At 35.7% G+C, this 27,339-nt stretch overlaps 1 protein-coding gene across 23 annotated transcripts in view; it reads left to right on the forward strand.

Moving 5' to 3' along the window:
• The window catches only part of CFAP20DC (CFAP20 domain containing), a 269,629-nt gene that overhangs the window by 135,386 nt on the left and 106,904 nt on the right, over positions 1 to 27,339 (forward strand). For 21 of the 23 annotated variants that reach the window (XR_009048710.1, XR_009048711.1, XR_009048712.1 and 18 more), the window contains one exon: positions 22,814 to 22,951. Coding sequence is in view for 18 of the 23 variants with exons in the window: in XM_057704976.1 (XP_057560959.1) it covers positions 22,814 to 22,951 (138 nt within the window). In the remaining 5 variants the exon portion in view is untranslated. Of the gene's footprint in view, positions 1 to 22,813; positions 22,952 to 25,046; positions 26,839 to 27,339 lie in introns of those variants that run through there. The other 2 variants (XM_057704997.1, XM_057704994.1) reach the window with 2 other exon arrangements.

Genomic DNA, 27,339 nt, shown 5'->3' on the forward strand with positions numbered 1-27,339 from the left:
CCCCAAGGGAAAACACACCCCACCCACAGCAATCCACGAATGGAAGAGATCACAAAGGTATGGATCTTTTCCCTGAGGAGCAGGATAGTTAAGCTCCACATCAGGCCAACCCCTAGGTCCTGCACAGGAAAGATGAGCCCCCCAAACACCTGTCTTTGAAAACCAATGGGGAATATGTCCAGGAGAACTATAGAATTGCAGAAATCTGAAACCTACTCTTCAAGGGCTCACATGCAGACCCACCAGACCCCAAAACTAATTGACCCACAGGACACAAACAGCAATTGAAAAGCACATGGATCATAAGCGAAGGGATCCTACTTACTAAACTTGAAGCATCTGCTGGAGAGGCAGGAACCAGTTGGGACACTCTCCCAGGTTCAAAACACTGGCGATAGACATTTTTGCAATCTCAGGCTACTTTGTAATATCAGTGCTGGCAAGTGCCATTTTGGAATTCTCCCTCTAACCTATTATGCCAGTGAGCCCACCCTGCTGGGAGCCCCACCCTTAGGGCTGTGCCTTGGCTGGGCACTGTAACGAATCTGGGGACCAGCCCCACCCACCAGTGTACCACAGCAACAGCCATAGCCCCTCCAAAACTGGAAGGCACACTCAGCCGTCATAGGGGGGCAACCATTGAATGCTTGGCCCTGGTAGCCAAACATGATTGTGCTTCTGAGCCCCACAGGATGTGTCCTGTATTAGGCCGCTCCTTCAAGACTGGGAGAGATAGCTGATTTATCTGATACCTAGAAACAAACAGAGAATTAGGGAAAGTAAGGAGACAGAGGAATATGTTCCAATTGAAAAAATAAGGTAAAACCTCAGAAAAAGAAATAAGAGAAGCAGAGATAAGCAGTCTTCTCATAAAGAGTTCAATGATGGTCATAAAGTTGCTAATCAAACTTGGAAGAAGAATGAATCAACACAGTGAGAACTTCAACAAAGAGAAAATATAAGAAAGAACCAAAGAGAAGTAATAACTGAACTGAAACATACATTAGAGGGGTTCAACGGCAGACTGGATGAGGTAGCAGAATGAATCAGTAAGCTTAAGACAAAGCAATGAAAATCACTCAGTAAGACAAGCAAAATGAGAGAAGAATTTTAAAAAGTGAAGATACCTTAAGGGACCTTTGGAACAACATCAAGTGAAATAACATTCGCATTATAGGGGTCCCAGAAGGAGAAGAGAGGGAGAAAGTGCCAAAAAAATTATTTAAAGAAATAGTGGCTGAAAACTTCCCTAATATGGGGAAGGAAATAGACATCCAGGTCCAGGAAGCATAGAGTTCCAAATAAGAGGAATCCAAAGAGAGACATACACCAAGACGCATTATAATTAAAATGGTAAAAGTTAAGGATAAAGAGAGAATTTTAAAAGCAGCAAGAGAAAACAACTTGTTACATACTAAAGCCCATAAGGCTGTTAGATTTTTTAGCATAAACTGTACAGGCCAGAAGAGAGTGGCTTGACATATTCGAAGCGCTAAAAGGAAAAAAAGTCCAACCAAGAATTCTTAACAAGGTTATCATTCATAATTGAAGAAGAGATCAAGAGTTTCCTAGGTAAACAAAAGCTAAAGGAATTCATCAACACTAAACCAGCCCTACAAGAAATATTAAAGGAGCTTCTTTAAGCTGAAAAGAAATAGCACTAATTAATAGTAAGAAACATATGAAAGTAAAAATCTCACTAGAAGAGGTAGATATGTAATAAAGGTATTGGTTCTATCACTTATAAAGCAAGCATGAAGGTTGAAAGACCAAAATAGTGAAATTAACTAAAATTACCATAATTAGTTAAGGGAAGCATACAAAAAGATGTAAAAGATGTCATCAAAAGTACAAAACATGTACAAAACAAGTAAAAAGATAAAGCTGTGAAATGGTCAAAATTAAGTCTGCACCAACTTAAAACTAGCTACTATTTACATAGGATGCTATAAGTGAACCTCATGATAACCACGCATACACACACACACACACACACACAAAATTTTTAGCAAATACACAAAAGAAAATGAGAAATGAATATAAACATAACACTAAAGAAAACCATCAAGACACAAGGGAAAAGAGAAAAAGAGGAAGAAAGAAACAGAGAGGAACTGCAGAAAGAGCCATCTTCTCAATAAGCACAGAAAAAGCATTTGATAAAATTCAACATTTGTTTATAACAAAAACTCTCAACAAAGTGGATATAGACAGAACATACCTCAATATAATAAAGACCATGTGTGACAAGCCCACAGCTAACATCATCCTCCAAAGATCAAGAAGAAGACAAGGATGCACACTCTTGCCACTTTTATTCAGCATAGTATTGGAAGTCCTTTCAAGACCACTTAGGCCAGAAAAAGAAATAAAGGTCATCCAGATCAGAAAGGAATATGTTAAACTGTCACTATTTGCAGAATACATGATATGATACATAGAAAACCCTCCCCCAAAAAAGTTAGAACTAATAAATGAATTTAATAAAGTCACAAGAAACAAAATCAATATATAGAAATTTGTGGCATTTCTATACACTAATAATCTATCAGAAAGAGAAGTTAAGGAAACAGTCCCTTTTTGCAATTGCTTTAAAAGGAATAAAAGACCTACTAATAAATTTAACCAAGAAAGTTAAAGATCTGAACATTGAAAACTGTAAGACACTGATGAAAGAAATTAGAAAAGACACAAATAAATGGAAAGATATTCTGTGTTCATGGAATGGAAGAATTAATATTCTTAAAAAGTTCATACTACCCTAAGCAATCTAAAGATTCAGTGCAATCCTTATCAAATTCCAATGGCATATTTCACAGAACTAGACCAAATAATTCTAAAATTTTTATGGAATCACGGAAGATCTCAAATAGCCAAAATGATATTGAGAAAGAAGAACAAAGCTGGAGGTATCATACTTCCTGATTTCAAGCTAGACTGCAAAACTACAGTAATCAAAACAGTATGATACTGCCATAAGAACAGACACGCCGATCAATGGAGCAGAATTGAGCCCAGAAATAAACCCACACATATGTGGACAATTAATTTACAACAAAGTAGCAAAAAACATACAGTAGAGAAAGGATAGTCTCTTCAATGAAATAAAAGTGAATACTGAATGGGAAACTGAATAGCCACATGCAAAAGAATGTAACTGGACCACTATTTTACACCATAGATAAAAGTTAACTAAAAATAAATTAAAGACTTGAATGTAAGACCTTGAATGAATCCATAAAATTCCTAGAAGGAAACACAGTAACCTCACTGACATTGGTTTTAACAATGTTTTTGTGGATCTGACTCCAAAGGCAAGAGAAACAAAAGCAAAAAAACAAAAAACAAATGGGACAACATCAAACTAACAAGCTTCTGCATTGCAAAGGAAATCATCATCAAAATAAAAGGCACCCTAGTGAATGGGAGGAGATATTTGCAAATCATATATCAAATAAGTGGTTAATATCCAAAATATGTAAAGAACACAGACAACAGCAACAACAAAACACCTGATTAAAAAATGGGCAGAGGGTCTCAATAGACATTTTTCCAAAGAAGACATAGAGATGGCCAACAAGCAAATGAAAAGATGTTAAGCATCAGTAAGTATTATGGAAAAGCAAATAAAAACCACAATGAGATATCACTTCACATCTGTAAGAATGACTATTATCAAAAAGACAAGAAATAACAAATGCTGGAAAGGATGTGGAGAAAAAGGAACCCTCATACACTGTTGGTGGGACTGTAAATCAGTATAACCACTATGGAGAACAGCATGGCGACTCCTCAAATAATAGAACTACCATATAATCCAGATATTTCACTTCTGTGTATTTATCTGAAGATAACAAAAACATTAAGATGTATGCACCTCTGTGTTCATTGCAGCATTATTTGCAGTAGCCAAGATATGGAAACAACCTAAGTTTCTATTCATGGATGAGTAAATAAAGATGGTGCGGTATATAAACATGTTGGAATTCTACTCAGCCACAAAAAAAAAACCAAAATCCTGCTGTTTGCAACAGCTGGATGAACCTTGAAGGTATTATGCTAAGTGAAATAAGTCAGATGGAGAAAGACACATACTTTATGATTTCACTTACATGAGGAATCTAAGAAAAACCAAAACAAATGAGCATAAGAGTGGGCAAAATAGGTGAAGGGGGTCAACTGTATGGTGAAGGGGGTAACTAGACTTGTGGTAGTGATCACTTTATACTATATACAGATGTCAAATTTTAGTACTGTACACTTAAAACATATCATTTTTTTAAATAAACTATAACAATATTAATAAACACAGTCACCATGTGAGAAAAAAAAAAACTATCAGCCTTAGGCACTGCAATAGGCAGGAATAAAAGGTATGGCTAAAAACAGGTACATTGGTTAGTATTCTGTATCGGTTGCTATAGGACCCCAGATACCCTCTCCAACTCCATATAACTATGCAACAGGAGCTTTACCCTTCAGGGAAACTGGAGTGCCTGGAATCAGGTACATAGAGTATATGGTAGATAGACACCAAAACTAATAGGAAGAAGGAAATAGGTAAGTTAGGAATAGATACATGTGTTTCTCAGAGTTAAGAAAAGATACTGCATCTATAAAATAATTTTTCCTGCTTTACTCTGGTAAACATTTTATTGAAGTATATTTATTATAAACTTTTATGTACATATAGAAACATTTATAAATCATAAGCATGCACCATGAGGAATTACCACAAAGTGAACACATTTCTGTAACCACCACCCAGATGAAGAAATAGAATATTACAAGCAACTTAGAAGCCCTCTTTATGTCCCATATCGTAACTGTCTTCATTCTTCTGAGAGATAACTCTGTCCTGACCTCTTAACACCATGTATTAATTTTACCTGTTTTTCAATTTTATATAAATGGAATCATATAGTACACAGTCTTTCATAAATACATTCTTTCACATTCATCTGTATTGGTGCTGATCTTCAGTACTGTATAGTATGCCATTGTATGTATATTCTGCAATTTATTTTTCCATTTTAGGCTATCCCCAGTAGTGCTGTTTGAATCATTCTACATTTCTCTTGGAACATCTATATGGGCTATTTAGTGAGGAGCTGAATGAATACATACTTTACATTCTTGATTGCAGTTATTATATTTTTTGATTCAAGAATTTTATTCTTTTTTATAGTTTCCATTCCTCAATTGGAAATTCTCTATTTTGTTATTTAATTCCTAAAATATATTAATCAAAGTTACTTTAAAGGCCATGGCCCATAATTCCAATACCTGACTCACCTGTCGGTGTGTTTCTATTGCCTGTTTTAGTCTTGGTCTTATCTCCTGGTATGCCTGGTAAGTTTTGAGTGAATGCTGGACACTTGAAATCAAAACTGTAGAGTTATTTTGAGACTCTGTATTGTATTGTCTCCCTCTGGAGATAAAACAAAAATATAAAATAAATAGGAAAAAGTTCAAAAAACTAAAAATAGGATGGAAATGTTAAGAATATTAGAAGTTAATCCAAGAGGTTCACCATCAGAGTAATAGGATTCCAAGATGAGAGACTAGAGAAAGCAGAAAGGATGAAATATAAGATTTCCTAAAATTGAAGGCCAGATATTTTCAGTTGACATAACTCATCAAAAAAAGCTCACTCTTGTGTACTTTCAGAACAGAAGGGAAGAGATCCTTTGAGCTTTCAGAATTTTTTAAAATACATACAGAGTTTACATATGAAGGATTACAAATAAGAATGATGTCTGACTTTATACAGAAACACTAAATGATAGAAGATCTTGAAACTATACCTTCAGAAGCTTAAGGGAAATTATTTATAAAAATTATTTAGAGTTAAACAGACATCCAATCTATCAATTAAATGAGTACAGAATGAAGATATTAGCAGACATGCAAGGTCTCAAAATTATACTTACATGCTTTCTCAGAAAAGATCTGGAAGACATTCTCCACAAAAATTAAGGAGGAAATCAAGAAAAAGGCATATAACGGACCCAACAAACAGATTTCATCCAATAGAAAAGCAAAGCAAATATTCAGAATTACTGTTAAAGGAATTCAAGGGATGATACTTATAAAAGACATCTGGAGAACAATCAGTCCATATTTTAGCAAAAAAAAAGTGGGGCTTCCAAGAGGACAGTGTTCAGGAAAAGAATATATCTGATAGAGTATGGTGTGTTTGAACATGGAGGATGAAATCAATTGTGATTTTACTGTGTTGATGGGGAGTTTGGGAAGAATTAATGTTAGGAAGGTGGAAAACCCATGACAAAACAAAGCAGTGATCAACTACAAGGGGAAAAATGTACAAGAAAAGATATGTAATCAAGTATATCAGGTGGCCCAGATATGCACAACTTTAAATAGACTTTATTTTTTAAAGAATTTTTAGATTCACAGCAAAATTGAGTGGAAAGGACAGAGAGTTTCCGTATACTCCTTGTTCCTACATGTGCACAGTCTCCCCAGCTATGACCTCCCAGACCAGAGTGGTACATTTCTTACACTTGATGAACCTACATTGACACATCTTTTTAAAAAAAAAAAAAAAAAAAAAAAACTTTTATTGAGATATGCTTGACATACAATAAGCTGCATATATTTCAAGTGTACAATTTGATATTTTTTTCTTATTAGTTATATATATGGCAATCCCAATCTCCCAATTCATCCCAACCCCCCCCCACCCCCACTTTCCCCACTTGGTGTCCATATGTTTGTTCTCTACATCTGTGTCTCTATTTCCTCCTTGCAAACCGGTTGATTTGTACCATTTTTCTAGATTCCACATATATGCATTACTATATGATATTTGTTTTTCTCTTTCTGATTTACATCACTCTCTATGACAGTCTCTAGGTCCATCAATATCTCTACAAATGTCCCAATTTCGTTCCTTTTTACAGTTGAGTAATATTCCATTGTATATATGTACCACATCTTCTTTATCCATTCATCTGTTGGTGGACATTTAGGTTGCTTCCATGACCTAGCTATTGTAAATAGTGCTGCAATGAACATTGGAGTTCATGTCTCTCTTTGAATTATGGTTTTCTCTGGGTATATGCCCAGTAGTGGGATAGCTGGGTCATATGGTAATTCTATTTTTAGTTTTTCAAGGAATCTCCATACTGTTCTCCATAGTGGCTGTATCAGTTTACATTCCCACCAACAGTGCAAGAGGATTCCCCTTTTCCCACACCCTCTCCAGCATTTATTGTTGGTAGATTTTCTGATGATGCCCATTCTAACTTGTGTGGGGTGATACCTCATTGTAGTTTTGATTTGCATTTCTCTAATAATTAGTGCTGTTGAGCAGCTTTTCACGTGCCTCTTGCCCATAAGTATGTCTTCTTTGGAGAAATGCCTATTTAGGTCTTCTGCCCATCTTTTGATTGGGTTATTTGCTTTTTTGATATTGAGCTGCATGAACTGTTTATATACTTTGGAGATTAATCCTATGTCTGTTGATTTGTTTTGCAAATATTTTCTCCCATTCTGAGGATTGTCCTTTCGTCTTGTTTATAGTTTCCTTTGCTATGCAAAAGCTTTTAATAGGCCCCACTTATTTTTGTTTTCATTTCCATTACTCTAGGAGTTTGGTCAAAAAAGATCTTGTGGTGATTTATGTCAGAGTGTTCTGCCTATGTTTTCCTCTAGGAGTTTTATAGTGTCTGGCCTTACATTTAGGTCTTTAATCCATTTTGAGTTTATTTTTGTATATGGTGTTAGGGATTGTTCTAATTTCATTCTTTTACATGTAGCTGTCCAGTTTTCCCAGCACCACTTATTGAAGAGGCTGCCTTTTCTCCATTGTATATCCTTGCCTCCTTTGTCATAGATTAGTTGACCATAGTTTATCTCTGGGCTTTCTATTCTGTTCCATTGATCTGTATTTCTGTTTTTGTGCCAATATCATATTGTCTTGATTACTGTAGCTTTGTAGTATAGTCTAAAGTCAGGGAGTCTGATTCCTCCAGCTCTGTTTTTTTCCCTCAAGATTGCTTTGGCTATTCGGGGTCTTTTGTGACTCCATACAAATTTTAGGATTTTTTTGTTCTAGTTCTGTGAAAAATGCTATTGGTAATTTGATAGGGATTGCATTGAATCTGTAGCTTGCTTTGGGTAGTATAGTCATTTTCACAGTGTTGATTTTTCCAATCCAAGAACATGGTATATCTCTCCATTTGTTTGTATTATCTTTGATTTCTTTCATCAGTGTCTTATAACGTATGTAAACAACTACATCTTGGAGAACTTAAATGGAAACTGTAGAGCCTAAAGATTTGGATTAATGTTTCCACAGTCTATTGTTATGATCATATACCAACTTTGTGGTTTTGTTTGAGTTTTGAACATCTCTGTGCTTTGTTTCCTCAATAATTACTACAAGGTTATAGTAAAGATACAACCAAATACAAGAATATATATGAAAAGACATCAACTATAATACAGTGTGTAGAGGCTAAACATTTATCTGCCTTCTATACATCAGGCACTGGGATAAGCATAGCCCCTGCTTCAAGGAGCTCAGTGTCTCACAGGGAAGCTTAAATGTATGTGTAATTTATAATACCTGGTTGAAACTTCCCTAATGGGCTTGACAGACAGTGAGGGAAAAGTCTGGAGCACTGTGACTCTTCATTGGAGACAGCCACTTGGTGGGGCGCTTGGATTTCACAGATCTGTCAGGTTAAGAAAAACTTGACTAGCACAGTGATGACTTTTGAATTTGCCAAATCAGGGCATTAAAACAGAGAAACAAACAAGAAAAACTACAGTTACTCTGATTACTCTGATTGTTTCACTGAATAAAAGGACATTCACATACACACACACCAGAGAAGTTCTAGATTTCAGAATAAAGGTTCACATTTTCACCACAGACCAGTGAATATGACTTCACAGATTAGTATCTGACTGTATATCAGTGTTTGGTCTATACTAACCTAGAGAAGAAAACTTTCCAAGATGCATCCTAAAATAAAAATAATTTTCCAGGTTATGAAAGTGCACAATGAAAAGAGAAAGCATTTCAGGCAGAAGAAAGAGCACGTATGCATAAAGGCCTGGCATTATGAAAAGACCCGATGTGTTCAAAGAACAGGGAGTTCAGTATGATATATGGCAAAGGTGGGAGGTATGATATAATATAATATTGCAGTATTAGGCTTTATACTTTGGGTGACATAAAAATGTAGAACAAGTTTCCTGTCCTCAGAGTTCACTGTGTAATTATATACACTAGAAAAGTTAACAATACAAGAGTTCATTCTGAATACAGGTAAAAGTGGGCAAAGGATTACATAGTATGGAGCAAATTGAGGGTCACTGGTGAAGGAGGTTGGCAGCAGAAGTGATAATCATGATGGTGATGATAGAAGCAGTGGCTGTTTTAAGTACTTTACATATATGAACTTAGATTAATGTTCATAAAAATTCTACAAGATGGATAGTACTATTATCTCCATTTCATAGATAGTGAAACTGAAGCACAGAGAAGTTAGGGTATGTGCCCAATGTCACATAAGAGGGAAAATATTTAAAGGAAATATACAAGAGAGGTCATGAAATAAGAATTCAAGGATTTGGTGACTGGCTGTGTTGAGGGTGTATCACATTAAGTGATGAATATCCATTTGTCTTTCTTACTGAAAAGAGGGGTCATTCTCATCTGCAAAGACAGATTAGTCAGTCATAGTGTTGAGACTTTTATTTAAGGAAACTTTTTTTATGTGTTCCTTACATTTCATTCTCAAGTTCCGTTTTAAAATATTGTATTAAATGCGTACTTAAGCTCAGTATTCTGTTATCCTTGGCTTATTTAAACTGCTACCGTTTCATTCTAGTACCTCTCAAACTCACCCAAGCTACAAAATGTTGCCTGATTCCTTTGCTGTTCTCTGTTATACAGTGGGATATAATAGGAAGTGAGTTATTGGAACCCTAAAACAGCAATTAACCAGTTTTCTAATTGCCCAGAGGAAATGACTTATGCTGGACAAGTAGTAAAGCATGCTGATTCAATTTCGTTTATCACTTTTACGGTTCCCAAGGGGACATGGACTGGCATTTGCATGACTGAATTATTGATTCACTTATATCATTCTGCATTTTTTTAAATGCAATATATGTATAGATGGATAAGAGAAAGAGGAGAGAAAAGAGATGAGAGAAAAGAACATGTGATGATCCATTAAAGCATGAGCTTGTGCTGTGCCAGTGACAGTTTCACAGGCCTCCTGACCCCCCAGTCTCCCCAGGTCACTGTTCTTTATAAAATATCAGGACTGGGGAGTATGTGTTCTGTGTTTAAAATTCAAGAAGAGAAGAATTCAGACTATGATTTAAGGCTGAGAGCCTTTTGACGGTATAGACTGGATCTCCACTTTTTCTTTTTTTGGATCTCCACATTTTTATCTCTAGCACATGACCTGGTACCAGTAACCTGTCATAAATGTTTGTTGAATTAATGACGTAAAGGCTAGCTAATTGTTTGTTCAATTATTCATTCATTTACTGTCTCTGTACAATAAACCTTTATTAGGCATCTAGCAATATGAAGAAAATTATCCCTTCAGAGGCCACAGAAAACATTAGAAATACTGATGTCTTGCCTTGATAGACTCATTGATCAGGAAAGGGCCCTAGAGATCATCTAATCCAACGTCTTAAGTATACAGATAAGGAAAACAAGGTACACAGAAATGAAGCATCTTGTGCTGATGCTACAGAAGGTGGAACTCGAGGCCAAGCCCCTGCAAGTTTACCTTCCACAATAAGTGGAATAATTTAGTGTTTTTAATAGTTAACATTGTTGAGTTTTTTTCCCACCTCTCTCCTCACCTCCAGGTCAGGTGAGTGCACATCATACCTGAATCTTGTCAGTTTAAGGCTATATTCCCACTCCTTCCCAGAGAGGAGCTGAACTCAGCAATACCCTCCCCTAGCAAACCACCCCAGGGGAAATAAAGGGGGTAAGAACTCAGCATAGCAGAGGTGCCCAGCAGCCAATAGTAGATCCCACAAAAATGAGTCATGAATATCTGTATATCAAGACTCAGAATTTTTCTGATTAAAATATATATTATATTTTATAATTAAATATTATAAATGTTATAATAAAATATTATTTCTCAAAACCTCTAAGGATAATAGTTTCATTTACAATGCCATCCAAATAATTAAATACCTAGGAATAAATTTAATCAAGGAGGGACTTCCTTGGAGGCTCAGTGGTTAAGAATCTGCCTACCAGTGCAGGGGACACAGTTCAAGCCCTGGACTGAGAAGATCCCACATGCAGCAGAGCAACTAAGCCCATGTGCCACAACTACTTAGCCTGCGCTCTAGAGCCTGTGAGCCACAGCTATTGAGCCTGAGTGCCATAACTACTGAAGCCCATGCACCTACAGCCTGTGTTTTGTAACAAGAAGCCACCACACTCAGAAGCCTGCACACCACAACGAAGAGTAGCCCCCACTCATCACAACTAGAGAAACCCCATATGCAGCAACAAAGACCCAACGCAGCCAAAATAAATAAATAAATAATAAAAAATAAATCTTAAAATAAATTTTAATCAAGGATATAAAGACTTGTACACTGAAAACTATACAACATTGCTAAAAGGAATTAAGGAAGGCCTATATAAATGGAAAGACATCCTGCATTCATGGATTGGAAGACATGATATTGTTAAGATGTTCAGTATTACCCACAAAGATCTAGAGATTAAATTCAATCTTGCTCAAAATTTCAGTGGCCTTTTTTGTAGAAATGGAAAAACCAATCCTCAAATTCATATGGAAATGCAAGAGGACATGAATATCCAAAAATTCTTGAAAAAGAACAAAGTTGGAGGATTCACACTTCTCAATTTCAAAACTTACCTCAAAACAGAAATCAAAGTAATTTCCTGTTAGGACTGATGTATAGACCAATGGAACAGAGTAGAGTCCAGAAATAAATACATACATCTGATTTTGACAAGGATGCCAAGAGCATTCAGTGGGGAGAGGATAGTCTCTTCAACAAATGGTTCTGGGACAGTTACATATCCATGTCCAAGAGAATGACGTTGGAACCCTACCTCGTACAATATACAAAAATTGACTCAAAATGGATCAGTGACCTAATTATAAGAGGTAAAACCATTAAAGTCTTAGAAAAAAATAGAGATAAGTCTTCATGACCTTGGATTTGGCAATGGATTCTTTGATATTGATACCAAAAGCATAGCAACAAAATTTTTAAAATAAATTACACTCTATCAAAACTAAAAACTTTGTGTATCAAATGACATTATCAAGAAAGTGAAAAGACAGAATGGGAGAAAATATTTGTAAATCATATATCTGATAAAATATATATTCTGGTTCTTAAATAGCATATACACATATGTACTGATATATTCTAGTATCTGGAATATATGACGCAACAACAAAATGACAACCTACTTTTTAAAACGGTCGGGAGACTTAAATATATCTTCAAAGAAGATATACAAAAGAATACAAATGTCAACCAACAAACATAAGATGCTAAACATCATTGGTCGTTAGGGAAGTACAAATTAAAACCACAATGAGATAGCACTTTATACCTACTAGGATGGCTATAATTTTTTTAATGGAAAAAAAGTGTTAGCAAATGTGGAGAGAAATTGGAACCCTCATACATTGCTGATGGGAATGCAAAATTGTTCTCCTATTGTGGAAAACATTTTAGCAGTTCCTTAAAAAGTTAAACATGGAATAACCATATGACCCTGCAATTCCTCTCCTAACTGTATACACCCCAAAATGGAAAACAGATAGATACATGTACTTGTGTGTTTGTAACAGCGTTATCCACAATAGCCAGAATGTGGAAACAGCCCACGTGTCCATCGGTGGATGAATGGATTAACAAAATTTGCTAAGTGCTATTCACACAGACACAAAAGGTGATTCCATTTATATGAAATATCCAGAATAGATAAATCCTTAGAGACAGATTGTAGATTTGTGGCTGCCAGGGACTAGGGGCCAGAGAGAATGAGGAGATACAGGTTAATGGGTAAGTACATTGTGAATGTACTAAATGCCATTGAATCTTTTACTTTAAGATGCTTAATCTAATGTTAAAATGATTTACTCCTCAATTTTTTTTAAAAAAGCACCAGTGAAATGATTCATTCAGGATAGCCAAGTTTTTGTGGGGTTCCTTTAAACATCAAAACATTTTATTATTAAAAACAAAACAGGGAAGAAAGATGGCAGCGAAGTAGAAGGACGTGGAATGCATCCCTCTCCACAGATGCATCAGGCATACACCAAAAGACGCAATACTTCCCACAGAGGACCAGCTGAACACAAGCAAAAGACCTCAGACACCAGAAAGGACTGCAAAGATCCGGACATAACTGGATACCCTAAAACACACCACCTGACATGGCCTTGCTCATCAGAGAGAAAAGACACAGAGCCACACACTGGAAAGCAGACACCAGAACCGGCCACCAGGAAGCCTCCTCAAGACACTGGACAAACCCCACCACAGGGGCAGAGGGCAGAAACAAGAGGAATTACTACTAGGCAGCATAGGGAAAGGAGACAACAAATCCTATAAATTAGACAAAATGAGAAAACAAAGAAACACCCTGCAGGAAAAGGAGCAGGAAAAAAAACCCACAAGACCAAATAAATTAAGAGGAAATAGTAAAATTGCCTGAGATAGTAAAGATGATCCAAAAATCTCGGTAACAAAATAGAGAAAAGACAAGAAACAGTTAATAAGAACACAGAAGAACTAAAGAGCAAACAAGCAGTAATGGACAACAAAATAACTGAAATTAAAAATACTCTAGATGGTATAAACAGCAGAATAACTGAGGCAGAAGAATGAATAAGTGAGTTGGAAGACAGAATGGGGGAAATAACTGCCACAGAGCAGGAAAGAGAAAAGAGAATAAAAAGAATGGAAGACAGTCTCAGAGACCTTGGTGACAACATTAAGCGCACCAACATTCGAATCATAGGCATCCCAGCAGAAGAAGGAAAAAGGAAAGGGTCTGAGAAAATATTTGAAGAGGTTCTAGTGGAAAACTTCCCCAACATGGGAAAGGAAATAATTAACCAAGTCCAAGAAGTGCAGAGAGTCCCATATAGAATAAACCCAAGGAGAAATCCAGCGAGGCACATAGTAATCAAACTAATGAAAATTAAACACAAAAAATATTAAAAGCAGCAAGAGAAAAGCAGCAAATAACATATAAGGGAAAACCCATAAGGTTAACAGCTGATCTTTCTGCAGAAACTCTGCAGGCCAGAAGGGAGTGGCAGGATATACTGAAAGTCCTGAAAGAGAAAAACCTATAGCCAAGAATACTCTGCCCAGCAAGAATCTCATTCATATTCGACGGAGAAATCAAAAGCTTTACAGACAAGCAAGAGTTAAGAGAATTCAGCACCACCAAACCAGCCTTACAATTGCTAAAGGAACTTTTCTAAGCAGGAAACACAAGAGAAGGAAAAGACCTACAAAAACAAACCCAAAACAATTAAGAAAATGGTAATAGGAACACACATGTCAATAACCACCTTAAATGTAAATGGATTAAATGCTCCAACCAAAAGACACAGACTGGTTGACTGGATACAAAAACAAGACTCTTTTATATGCTGTCTACAAGAAACCCACTTCAGACCAAGGGACACATATAGACTGAAAGTAAAGAGATGGAAAAAGATATTCCATGCAAATGGAAGTCAAAAGAAAGCTGGTGTAGCAATACTCATAAGAGACAAATTAGACTTTAAAGTAAAGACTATTACAAGAGACAAGGAAGGACACTACATAATGATCAAGGGATCAATCCAAGAAGAAGATATAACAATTGTAAATATCTATGCACCCAACACAGGAGCACCTCAATACATAAGGCAAATGCTAACAGCCATAAAAGGGGACATCGACAGTAACACAATAATAGTAGGAGACTTGAACACCCCACTTACATCAACGGACAGATCATCCAAACAGAAAATGAATAAGGACACACAAGCTTTAAATCACACATCAGACCATCTCGACTTAATTGATATTTATAGGACGTTCCACCCAAAACTACAGAATACACTTTCTTCTCAAGTGCACACGGGACATTTTCCAGGATAGATCACATCTTGGGTCACAAATCAAGCCTCGGTAAATTCAAGAAAATGGAAATCATATCAAGCATCTTCTCTGACCACAATGCCATGAGACTAGATATCAATTACAGAGAAAAAACTGTAAAAAGTACAAACACATGGAGGCTAAACAATACGTTATTAAACAACCAAGAAATCACTGAAGAAGTCAAAGAGGAAATCAAAAAATATCTAGAAACAAATGACAATGAAAACACAACAACCCAAAACCTATGGGACGCAGCAAAAGCAGTTCTAAGAGGGAAGTTTATAGCAATACAGTCCTACCTCAAGAAACAAGAAAAACATCGAAAAAACAACCTAACTTACAGCTAAAATAATTAGAGAAAGAAGAACAAAAAAACCCCAAAGTGATCAGAAGGCAAGAAATCATAAAGATCAGATCAGAAATGGAAAAGAAATGAAGAAAACAATAGCAAAGAAATAAAAGCAAAAGCTTGTTCTTTGAGAAGATAAAATTGATAAACCATTAGCCAGACTCATCAGGAAAACAGGGAGAAGACGCAAATCAACAGAATTAGAAATGAAAAAGGAGAAGTAACAACGGACACCACAGAAATACAAAGGATCATGAGAGACTACTACAAGCAGCTATATGCCAATAAATTGGATAACCTGGAAGAAATGGATAAATTCTTAGAAAAGTACAATCTTCCAAGGCTGAACCAGGAAGAAATAGAAACTATGAACAGACCAGTCACAAGCACGGAAATTGAGACTGTGATTAATAATCTCCCAAAAACAAAAGCCCAGGGCCAGATGGCTTCACAGGCGAATTCTATCAAACATTTAGAGAAGAGCTAACAGCTATCCTTCTCAAACTCTTCCAAAATATCGCAGAAGGAGGAACACTCCCAAACTCATTCTACGAGGCCACCATCATCCTGATACCAAAACCAGGCAAAGATGTCACACACACAAAAATTACAGACCAATATCACTGATGAATATAGATGCAAAAATCCTCAACAAAATACTAGCTAAGAGAATCCAACAGCACATTAAAAAGATCATACACCATGATCAAGTAGGGTTTATCCCTGGAAAGCAAGGATTCTTCAGTATACGCAAATCAATAAATGTGATACATCATATTTACAAACTGAAGGATAAAAGTTGTATGATAATCTCAACAGATGCAGAAAAAGCTTTTGAGAAAATTCAACATCCATTTATGATAAAAGCTCTCCAGAAAATGGGCATAGAAGGAAACTACCTCAACATAATAAAAGCCGTATGTGACAAACCAACAGCCAACATCATTCTCAGTGGTGCAAAACTGAAAGCATTCCCTCTAAGAACAGGAAAAAGACAAGGGTGCCCACTCTCACCACTGTTATTCAACATAGCTTTGGAAGTGTTAGCCACAGCAATCAGAGAAGAAAACAAAATAAAAGGAATCCAAATTGGAAAAGAAGTAGTAAAACTGTCACTCTTTGCAGATGACATGACATTATACATAGAAAACCCTGAAGATTCTACCAGAAAACTGCTAGCAGCAATTGCTGAACTTAGTAAAGTAGCAGGATACAAAATTAATGCACAGAAATCTCTTCCATTCCTATACACTAACAACGAAAAGGCAGAAAGAGAAATTAAAAAAAGAATAAAATACCTAGGAATAAACCTGCCTAAGGAGGCAAAAGACCTGTATGCAGAAAAGTATAAGACACTGATGAAAGAAATCAAAGACAATACAAACAGATGGAGAAACATACCATGTTCTTGGATTGGAAGAATCAACATTGTGAAAATGACTATACTACCCAAAGCAATCTACAGATTCAATGCAATTGCGATCAAATTACCAATGGCGTTTTTCCCAGAACTAGAACAAGAAATTTTACGATTTGTATGGAAATGCAAAAGAGCCTGAATAGCCAAAGCAATCTTGAGAAGGAAAGACGGAGCTGGAGGAATCAGGCTCCCTGACCTCAAACTATACTACAAGGCTACAGTGATCAAGACAGTATGGCACTGGCATAAAAACGGAAATATAGATCAGTGGAACAGAACAGAGAGCCCAGAGGTAAACCCACACACATATGGGCACCTTACCTTTGACAAAGGAGGCAAGAATATACAATGGAAGAAAGCCTCTTCAATAAGTGGTGCTGGGAAAATTGGACAGCTACATGTAAAAGAATGAAATTAGAACACTTCCTAACACCATACACAAAAATAAACTCCAAATGGATTAAAGACCTACATGGAAGGCCAGATACTATAAAACTCCTAGAGGAAAACACAGGCAGAACACTCTATGACATCCATCAAAGCAAGATCCTTTATGACCCACCTCCTAGAATCATGGAAAGAAAATCAAGAATAAACAAATGGGACCTAATGAGACTTAAAAGCTTTAGCACAGCAAAAGAAACCATAAACAAGACAAGAAGGCAACCCTCAGAATGGGAGAAAATAGTTGCCAATGAAACAACGGACAAAGGATTAACCTCCAAAATATACAAGCAGCTCATGCAGCTTAACATTAAAAAAGCAAATAACCCAATCCACAAATGGGCGTAAAATCTAAATAGTCATGTCTCCAAAGAAGACATGCAGATGGCCAACAAACACATGAAAAGATGCTCAACATCACTAATTATCAGAGAAATGCAAGTCAAAGCCACAATGAGGTATCACCTCACACCAGTCAGAATGGCCATCATCAAAAAATCTGGATACAACAGATGTTGGAGAGGGTGTGGAGAAAAGGGAACTCTCCTGCACTGTTGGTAGGAATGTAAGTTGGTACAGCCACTATGGAAAACAGTTTGGAGGTTCCTTAAAAAACTAAAAATAGAACTACCATATGATCCAGTAATCCCACTACTGGGCATATACCCAGAGAAAACCATAATCCCAAAAGAAACATGTAGCATAATGTTCATTGCAGCACTATTTACAATAGCGAGGACATGGAAGCAACCTGAATGCCCATCAACAGATGAATGGATAAAGAAGATGTGGCATATATATACAATGGAATATTACTCAGCTATAAAAAGGAATGAGATGGAGCTATATGTCATGAGGTGGATAGACCTAGAGTCTGTCATACAGAGTGAAGTAAGTCAGAAACAGAAAAACAAATATTGTATGCTAACTCATATATAGGGAATCTAAACATGGTACTGATGAACTCAGTGACAAGACAAGAATAAGGACGCAGATGCAGAGAATGGAATGGAGATCTCGAGGTTTGGGGGGGCGGGGTGTGAAGGGGAAGCTGAGACAATGTGAGACAGTAGCATAGACATATATATATACTACCAAGTGTAAAATAGGTAGCCAGTGGGAAGTTGCTGTATAACAAAGGGAGTTCAACTCAATGATGGATGATGCCTTAGAGGACTGGGACGTGGAGGGTGGGGGGGAGTCAAGGGAGGGAGGGAATACGGGGATATGTGTATAAATATAGATGATTGACCTTGGTGTACCTCAAAAACTGGTACAAGAGTGTAAAGCAATTATATTCCAATTAAGAAACAAAACAAAACAAAAACATATATATACATTAAGATGTGGTTTTGTCACCATGTAATGAAATAATTTACATAAGTATTTTTCTATTATTAATAAATACATTTATATAGCACTTGCTATGTACCAGGCACTGTTCTTATCCTCTTATATACATGTAATCATCACAGTAAGTGGAAACAGATCTATAATTCTCATTATTTTATAAGACATTCCCCCCCAATAAAATGGGGATGATGATTTTTAATGCATAAATAGCTTTAGATAAGTATTAAAATTGATGACTTAATTTTTTAATCTAGCTAAGATCCTCTTCAAGGGTATTAAAACACCTACAGAATGGTTCATTTTATGATGACTATGGCCAAAGAAAGGAGAACAGGGTTACAAAGTCACTCAAGCATTGCAGTAGTACAGTATCTCATACTGGGAGCAAAGATGTCAAAAAAAAAATGCCATCTGGTTGTGTTTGGATGCTACATGAGCAAATCTGTCAGCTTTCTCATAGCCTTCTCCTTCATGTACAATTTTGCCATTCTGAGCTGACCATTCCATCCAACATTATGTTCTTTCAGATATGTTAGCAAAAGCAGTTTAAATTCAATTGTGTCATTTTTCAGATTTTAATCAAGCAGTCTGCATGTTTCCATACACAGTCCCTTCTCGAAGATAGAACTTGTCTGAAAGAACAATCAGACGGGCGTTGGTCCCTTAGTATCTAATTGCCAGCTTGATTTGTTATTTGCCATCTGGGGAGAAAGATGTGATATCCAAATAAAATGTGCATGGCGTACTTTTCAGGATATAGCTGAACTAAGAACAACCAGAGAAGAAAAATGGAAGACTGGGCAGCTGCATTTAGTCTAGGTTGGCTGTTAAAAAGGGGCTTGTGTTCATGACCATTTATTAAGCACCCCCTTTGAACCAGGTGTTGTACTACGTATATCGTTTGGATTTTCTCACTATTTTATTTGGCAGAATTGTCTTTCTCTCACTTACTAGAATGCACCAAAGTCTTTCTGCCTTCAGAGTATTCAAAAGCTATTTCCTCCACCTGAATAATCACTCTCACCCCATTTCACCAGGCCACTTTCTACTTATCCTTAATGACTCAGCTTAAATGTCTCTTTATCAGGAAGACTTTCCCTAACACCCTATGATGTTGGATTCCCCCATTACTTCTTTCATAACATCTTGAACTTTTCTTTCAGAGCACTTTACACAATTATAATTTTAAAAATTATTTGTGGTATAACTTGTTTCATATTCTGTGCTAGGTACAAGCTTCAGTAAGGCCCGCACAGAGTCACTCTGGCTCACCACTGGATTCCCAGCCACTAGATGAGTACCCGGCCCATAGTAGAAGCTCAATAAGTATTTACTGAATGATGAAATCAGTGAATGAATGGACAGACCATGCTCTCTAATACTCACAGTTTAGCACTATTTAATTTTTATGTAGAATCTATGCTGTTTTCAGAGTTAATCCTTATTTTTAAATTAAGCTATAAATGCTAAAATAATAATATAACCTAGTAATTGGGGTTGGAGAAGGGGGAATGGTTAGTGGGGAGATGAGTGGTGGGGAGATGAGTTAATTTCTATTTAGGTCTATCAGAACATCCAACTTAAAGCTCCTTCATAGTTTGATATCGCAAAATTGAGCATAAAGCCCCCTTCCTCTTTCTCACAAATGAGACTTTCTCTACAAAGTCGCAGAAAGTTCGACAGTCAGTAGTTGCTTAATGATTAGGCTCTATTTTAAAATAATAAATCAGTTTTTTTTCTTGGATTTTTTCTTTTATTGCAGGTTTTATACTGCCCACAACTCTATTTTAAAATAATAAATCAGTTTTTTTTCTTGGATTTTTTCTTTTATTGCAGGTTTTTTACTGCCCACAGTTTCCCTCAATGAGTAATCCATTAAGAAGTGAGACTTTCTGAGAGCAAAGAGAGAGTAGATTTAGAGAAAGGAAAAATGTTGCAGAGGGGATTTGAGCCTTTTAATGTGAAATCTGATTTGCATGTCAACCACGTTCCTTTAAGATTCAGAGTAGAGTTTTGTAATAGTCTCTGCCTTGTTCTTTCATAAAAGCTTATGGATTTTTGGTTACCTGAATTTGCTGTCTGTCCCTTGTTGGTTGGAAACTCAGCTTTTCTTTTGGGTACATTTCAAAAATTGTATGGCATTGTATACCCGTACCATCCACACAAGCCCTATGAGCTAATGTTTCCATTTCTCTTCATAGGATTCAGAATACAGCATTTTATTTCAGGTTCTTATTAGCCTACAGAATTCTCTTCCTCTAATAATATAAAATCTTAGTTTATCAATATTGGCATTGATGTGGAAGTTATCTTTTTCTACCTCAGAGAAGCCTGAAATGACATGTCAGATATACATCTGATGTTAGTTTACTTATTTTCCAAAAGTTTTCTATTTTGAGAATTCATTTACTCAATTACTTTACATTGATTTTCTAAATGTCGATGACAAGTAAGAAATGAATGGACAAAGAATACCTGAAAACTAAGATTTGTAAACCCAGTGGCATTTGTAATGACTGCAGCATTAGGACACTTAGAAACCATTACATTGCTGATGAGCATTTAAGTTTTTAGTTAAATGATTCATTTTCTTTTTCAAGATTAGGACATTAAAATCTAATTAGTTAACTGCCATGGTTTGGATGCACAAAAACCTAACATCATTTGCCTTTATAAACAGGGTTAGAGTTTATACTTATATAAGAATGTTTTCGAGGAATGAATTTGGTTGAATTTTTCTTACTACTCACATTCACATATACACACACCAAATTTTTTCCACGAGAATCTAAAAATAGAAACTTTTTCCTAATAAAAGTTAAACATAAATTATTATGAAGAAGAAAATAAAAACTATGCTTAAGCTAATCACAAAAAGTTATTTTACATTTTGGTGTATTTCCTTCTATTAACAGTTTTCTACAGTTGAGATAGTTTGGATACGTTACTTTCATTTAACTTTTTTTTTAAGAACTTTTATTGAGATACAATTGACATACAATATCATTTAACTTCTTATCTTGAGCCTTTCCCATATCATCAAGCCATCTACATAAATACAATTTCTTGTGACTCTTTACTGGGAACTCAAGTTGCTTTAATTTTCAAAAATTACAAACACTTATTTATAAAGATCTTCATCTGAGTATCTAATTTTTTTACTTTAGAATAGATTCATAAAGTGAAATTACTGAATAAAATGCCATGGACATTTTTAAGGTTTTTGATGCTTTTTGGAATGCTAGTAGCAACTTAATTCCTACTTGCTACATATGACAAAGCTTAATATCTTTGCCACAAGATAGATCATATAAATAACTTTTTAAAGTGCTCTAATAGTAAAATGGGTTAAGAACATGAACAGAAAATTTACTATAATGAAAACTTACATATCCATATAAATATATATGAACAATATCAAATCTCATTGGGAATACAAACTATAATAATAAAAATACTATTTTAATTAAGCTGTTTTTTTTCTTTTAAAGTATTTGAAGGCAGGATGTTAACATTAGGGGAAGCTGAGTAAAGGATATATTGGAACTGTGTACGGTTTTTGTAACTTTTCTGTAAATCTAAAATTATTTCAAAATAAAAAGTTAAAAAATTGACTTATATAATGACTCTAGGTGCTTATTCAGTAATATCATTGTACTTATTGATTTGTATAAATAAGCCAATGTACTCCCAGAAACCTTCCCTGGAGCATACCTAGCTAGTTCTTCTTTCGAATCCCACTCTAGTAAAAAAAAACAAATATAAAATATTTCCAATCATTTCTCTCACTTATTGCAGAAGTCTCTGGACCTGTCCCATAGTTAAATACTCTATCTCATTTAATCCTTTCTACAGTCCTCTAAAGTAAGCATTACAATTATCATGGTCATTTTATAGATGAGAAAACCATGGCTGTAAGGTTGAATAACTCGTCCAAAATTATACTCTAAAATCTTTTACTTTAATTGGTTTCATTTATAAGATACATCCATTTGGCAGAAATGGCTTACATTTTGAATGTTTGTCTTTATTTCCAACTGGGTATGGTGTTCACTTTCCAACAGATGAACCTACAGACATTATTCCACGAAGCTGCCAACTAACGACAGATGTTCCACAAGTCACACAGCTGTTAAACATGACTAAACTCCGCCAAACTGAAATAAAATCTGCAGGTCATCCTCTAAGTTCAGCAGAATCAGGTATTTACTCAAGTACCTAAATTATAAGCATATTTATTTGTAAGACCAAAAAGTGAGAGGTGGTGGAACAGTCTTGCAATGATGCTTTATAGCTTGAGGTTAAATATGAAGTCACTTTAACATCAACTTATGTCAAGTGATAAGTCCTAATCTTAAATTTCTCCTTTAGCAACTAAAATATCATCTCGATTTTTACATAAGTCAAACATCCTTGGTTATTCTTCTCCTTTTCCTATATGCTTCCAAGCCCTGCAAGTTATACCTCCCAAACATCTCTCAAATCTGATCCTATTGCTACTTTCATTGTTTGGGTACCCACTATCATTCACCTTACCCTCCCAGTTAATCTTCACATTGCTGTCAGATTTCTCTTTCTGATAGAAATAGAAATGTGATCTTGTCGCTGTTTGATTAAAGGCTTTGAATGCCTTTCCAACTATCTTAGAAGACAAAATGAAAAAACCCTTAGAAACTCACACAAAGCCAACCTCCCCTATTCCAAACTTAACTCCACAGTTTCATCTCCAGACCCTTTCTCTCATTTCCAGTGTGTTAATTTCTGACCACTCTCTGGGCTTTTGTATGTTCATATTTTGAGATTGCTGTTTCGCTGGCCTAAAATGGCTTCTTTGCCTTTCTGCCTGGAAAAAACTCCCAATTCATCGCTCTAGATCCAACTCAAATGCCACCTCTTCTATTCCTAATAAGCATTGTTCTCCTCTTTTGATGGCTTTTTTTTCCACATTTTTCAGTTAATATGTCTGCATTCCCCAATTAAGTGTGACCTCCTCCAAAAAGGGCACTGTACCTCATTCTTCTATATCTCTAGCATCTAACACAGTGCTTGCCATAAATATATGGCTAGGGACTGCAAACTCATATTACCACAGACGCCAGTCAGATAACATAAAAGAGTAAAGTGGGCCAGATGCCTGGATATTTGATCTGCAGAAAACATTTTCTGCTTTTACAGTGAACCCTATTGGGAGTGAAGGGGGCAGTTAGGGGAGAGGCATGAGATAGTGCTTAAAAGAGGTTGTTCTCTACTATTAAAACAGTAATATTAAGAACTATGCAAATGATATAATAAAGGGCAATTAACACAGCGTCTGTGAGAGGGCTCTAGGGAGTGGTGAGGACTACAGCAAACTGGATTCTCATTCTCAGTCTAGAAGGGGTAGCTGCAGTTCAATTCTAGCCAAGTTTTGCCTTATAAGAACGCAGGCCCAGTCTCACCAGATTTTCCATTTTTTTCAAGAGAAGCTCGGTATCCCAACGTTGACAATAAGTCTCCCAATTTTAAAATATTGTCTAAACTCTAAAATTTTTTGAAAACACTCTGTGGGCCAAACAAAACATGCCAGGGATGCCAATTTCTACTTCTGTAATAGGCACCCATAGCTATTGACCAACTGAATGAATAGTACTTACAAATCAAGAAACGTATTATTCAGATGAGTGGCTCTCAACTTCCTGTATGTTAGAATCACTTGGGACATTTTAAAAATAACAAATATAAAAAAATTTTTTTCCTAATGTTTATGCTTCAGCCCCGGAGATTCTGATCTAATTGTCCTAGGCTGGATTCTTTTTTTAACTTCTCCAGCAATTCTGACATGCAGCCAGGGTTGAGAACCTTGAATGAAAGACTAGATCACTTATCCCTACAAAGGTTAAGTGGGTTAGATGAGAGTCATAAACAATGAAGTAATTCAGAGGAAGGTGAAGTGATGATCATAATATGACACTTATGGAGGAAGAAGTAGATCTTGAAAGTATTCAGTAAATACTTGTGTAAGTATTTATAATAAATAAATGAAAGATTTATGGAAGTAAGATGGTGCAGAAAACTTGAGCAAAGACAAGGAGACAGCAAAATGCATGGATGAGTTTTCTGAGGGATTAATAATAGGAACACCTTGAGTAGACAGGAAGGCTGTGTTGAAAGACTGTGAGAAGAGTGTGCCTCATATTCCTAAAATAGAGAAATGATAACTTCTTTATTAGGAAGTTGAACTTGACATCAGGATTCAGGATGTATTTTTAAATCAAGTGAGACCAGAGATTAAGGATTACAACTAAGATGTCTTTGCAGCCATCTAGGCATAAAATGACAAGTGGCTGTGAAAATGGAAATTGATGACCCTGAGAGAAACCACAGAGCGGAAACTGGCAGGGCTTGTCGGTTCTCTGATAACAGATGGGGAAGAGAGAGTGGTCAAAGTTTGAGAGAGGTCAGAGGAGAAAGAGGAGAAAGAAGATAACCGTGATGAGATGAATAAGTGGCAAAAACAGACTCACTTTTTCTCTGTGTTTATCCAATATTCATTTATTCTTGGTGTATTTTCTATATGTAAATCCTCATCAGCATTATGTGTCCTAAATTGTATATTCTTAGAGAATTGGGACAATTTGGTAACTTTTTCAGTATAAACCCTGGAAGATTTTGTGTAAATAGGCACTATATTTTTAAACCCTTTATTATGAAATTTCCAAACTTACAGAAAAGTAGAGAGAACACATAATGAACCCCCCATATTCCCATCACCTTCCACAATTGCCAACTTTAGGCAAGAATTTGTGATAGCAATGAGGACACAGGTAATGAGAATTTCTATATTTACTGTATACGCTATCTTTAGATAGGGAGAGAAAAAGAATACATACAATCTGTGTTCATTATAGAACCTTTGAAAAATACCTGTATATAAAAGGATGAAAACGTTCTCACTACCCAGACAGCCACTGCAAATACCTCAGGTCACAATTCAATCTTAATGGAAGATTCTCCACAGAATACAACGAGTAAGAGTATTTTTGGTAACCAAACACTCTGTATCTAATAGGCTGTGATAGCTTTCCATAACAGAAATGACTGACAAGCCTCTCAGGTAACTCTTTGCCGTTTGTAAATCCTCTTTTTTTCTTTTGTCTCTCTAGCTTAATGTTTTAATAATTGTGTCTTTAAATGAAATTGCAAGTCTATGTCCAGATATTTTAAATGTCTTTTTTTTTAAGTTTAAAGTTCAAGAACACTTATAATAACAGAGAGTAAAGAGAAGTTTGAAAAAATATTACATGCATCAATTCAATATTATAATTAAACAAATTTTTTCATAGGCCATGTTTTGATCCCAACTTGTAGAAGAGGATATTAGTATACATTTTGCAAATTCCATGAATGGGCTTTCAGTGCATAAGGATAGTCACCTTGAGTCATATATACAGAAAATTAATAATCACCACCAAAAAGCGTATTTCTTTTGTCCTGTGAATCTCAATTATACTTATATTCATTTATAACCATAGGGTTTCTGATTATTCCTCTGAAGTAAATCTCATTGCACATGTATGGCAGCTAAGATTATATAAACATACATTGAACTTTATAGTTCTCTTTCTACAAATACATTTCAATTACTAATTTTGACATTTCTGGGCTTTGAACCTTACTGTAAGTGATTATAATAAAAATTATTGTTCTCTGTGTGAGAGATTTTATTTGAAAGGTGTAGCTAATGACTAATGCCCAAGGACAGATTTTGTAATCATGGAAGAGCCAGGAGGTATTTCTTCATTTGAACTATTTGTTTTTGTGTCTTTGTAAAATATGGACTCCCCATGATGAGATTTGAATTGCATGAAAAGTGACTGTGCTCTTGTAACTGACTTACAGTACTCATGTAAATTGTGATATTTTATTATAAATGCACATACTAAGAGATCCCAGTGATGCTGCTACAGAAAGCAGTAGCTGCTTCCTGTGGATGCTTTCTGGCATGTTCACCCAAGCTAAAAGGAAACCTTGAAACGTCTGTTTTTAGAGTGCATTTTTTTGAATGTCATATAACTTGATCAAAAACATTTAATGAAATTAATAAAATAATGTTACCACACATTTGCACTGTTCCCTTTGTCAATTCCCAGTGCACGTTGGCTAATGACTGTTAGTCTGCAGAGGACTATAGGATCTGATGATCTTATTTTCATTAATGGGATCCCACTTTAATTGAAACAGAATCAGATCTGGTTATTGAAGTTGAGCATTCAGCTGCTAATGACAAGATGCAGTGGTCCAGTAAGCACAAATCAAAACTAGTAATTTGCTTAAAAATTAGGAGGTGGTTTTCCCAAGTGCCTTCCTTTCCACAGCAGCAGTCTTATTGGATTTTTACTCCTTTTTAAATAAGAGACTGACATCCCTATCTCCTAGCTCAATTGCAAACACATAAAGGATCTAGCAAAACCATGAAATAGTAATCTAACTGTAGTCTGCATTGGTGAGATCTTTATTAGAATTTCTTTTTTGGGTTGTACATTATGAAAGCAAATTTCAGATCAAGCAACAAAATCTGCTGTAAAGTAGAACCTAAAAAAAGAGAGAGAGA

This window comes from Hippopotamus amphibius, chromosome 13 (assembly GCF_030028045.1).
Source record: "Hippopotamus amphibius kiboko isolate mHipAmp2 chromosome 13, mHipAmp2.hap2, whole genome shotgun sequence".
NCBI classification, from domain to species: domain Eukaryota; kingdom Metazoa; phylum Chordata; class Mammalia; order Artiodactyla; family Hippopotamidae; genus Hippopotamus; species Hippopotamus amphibius.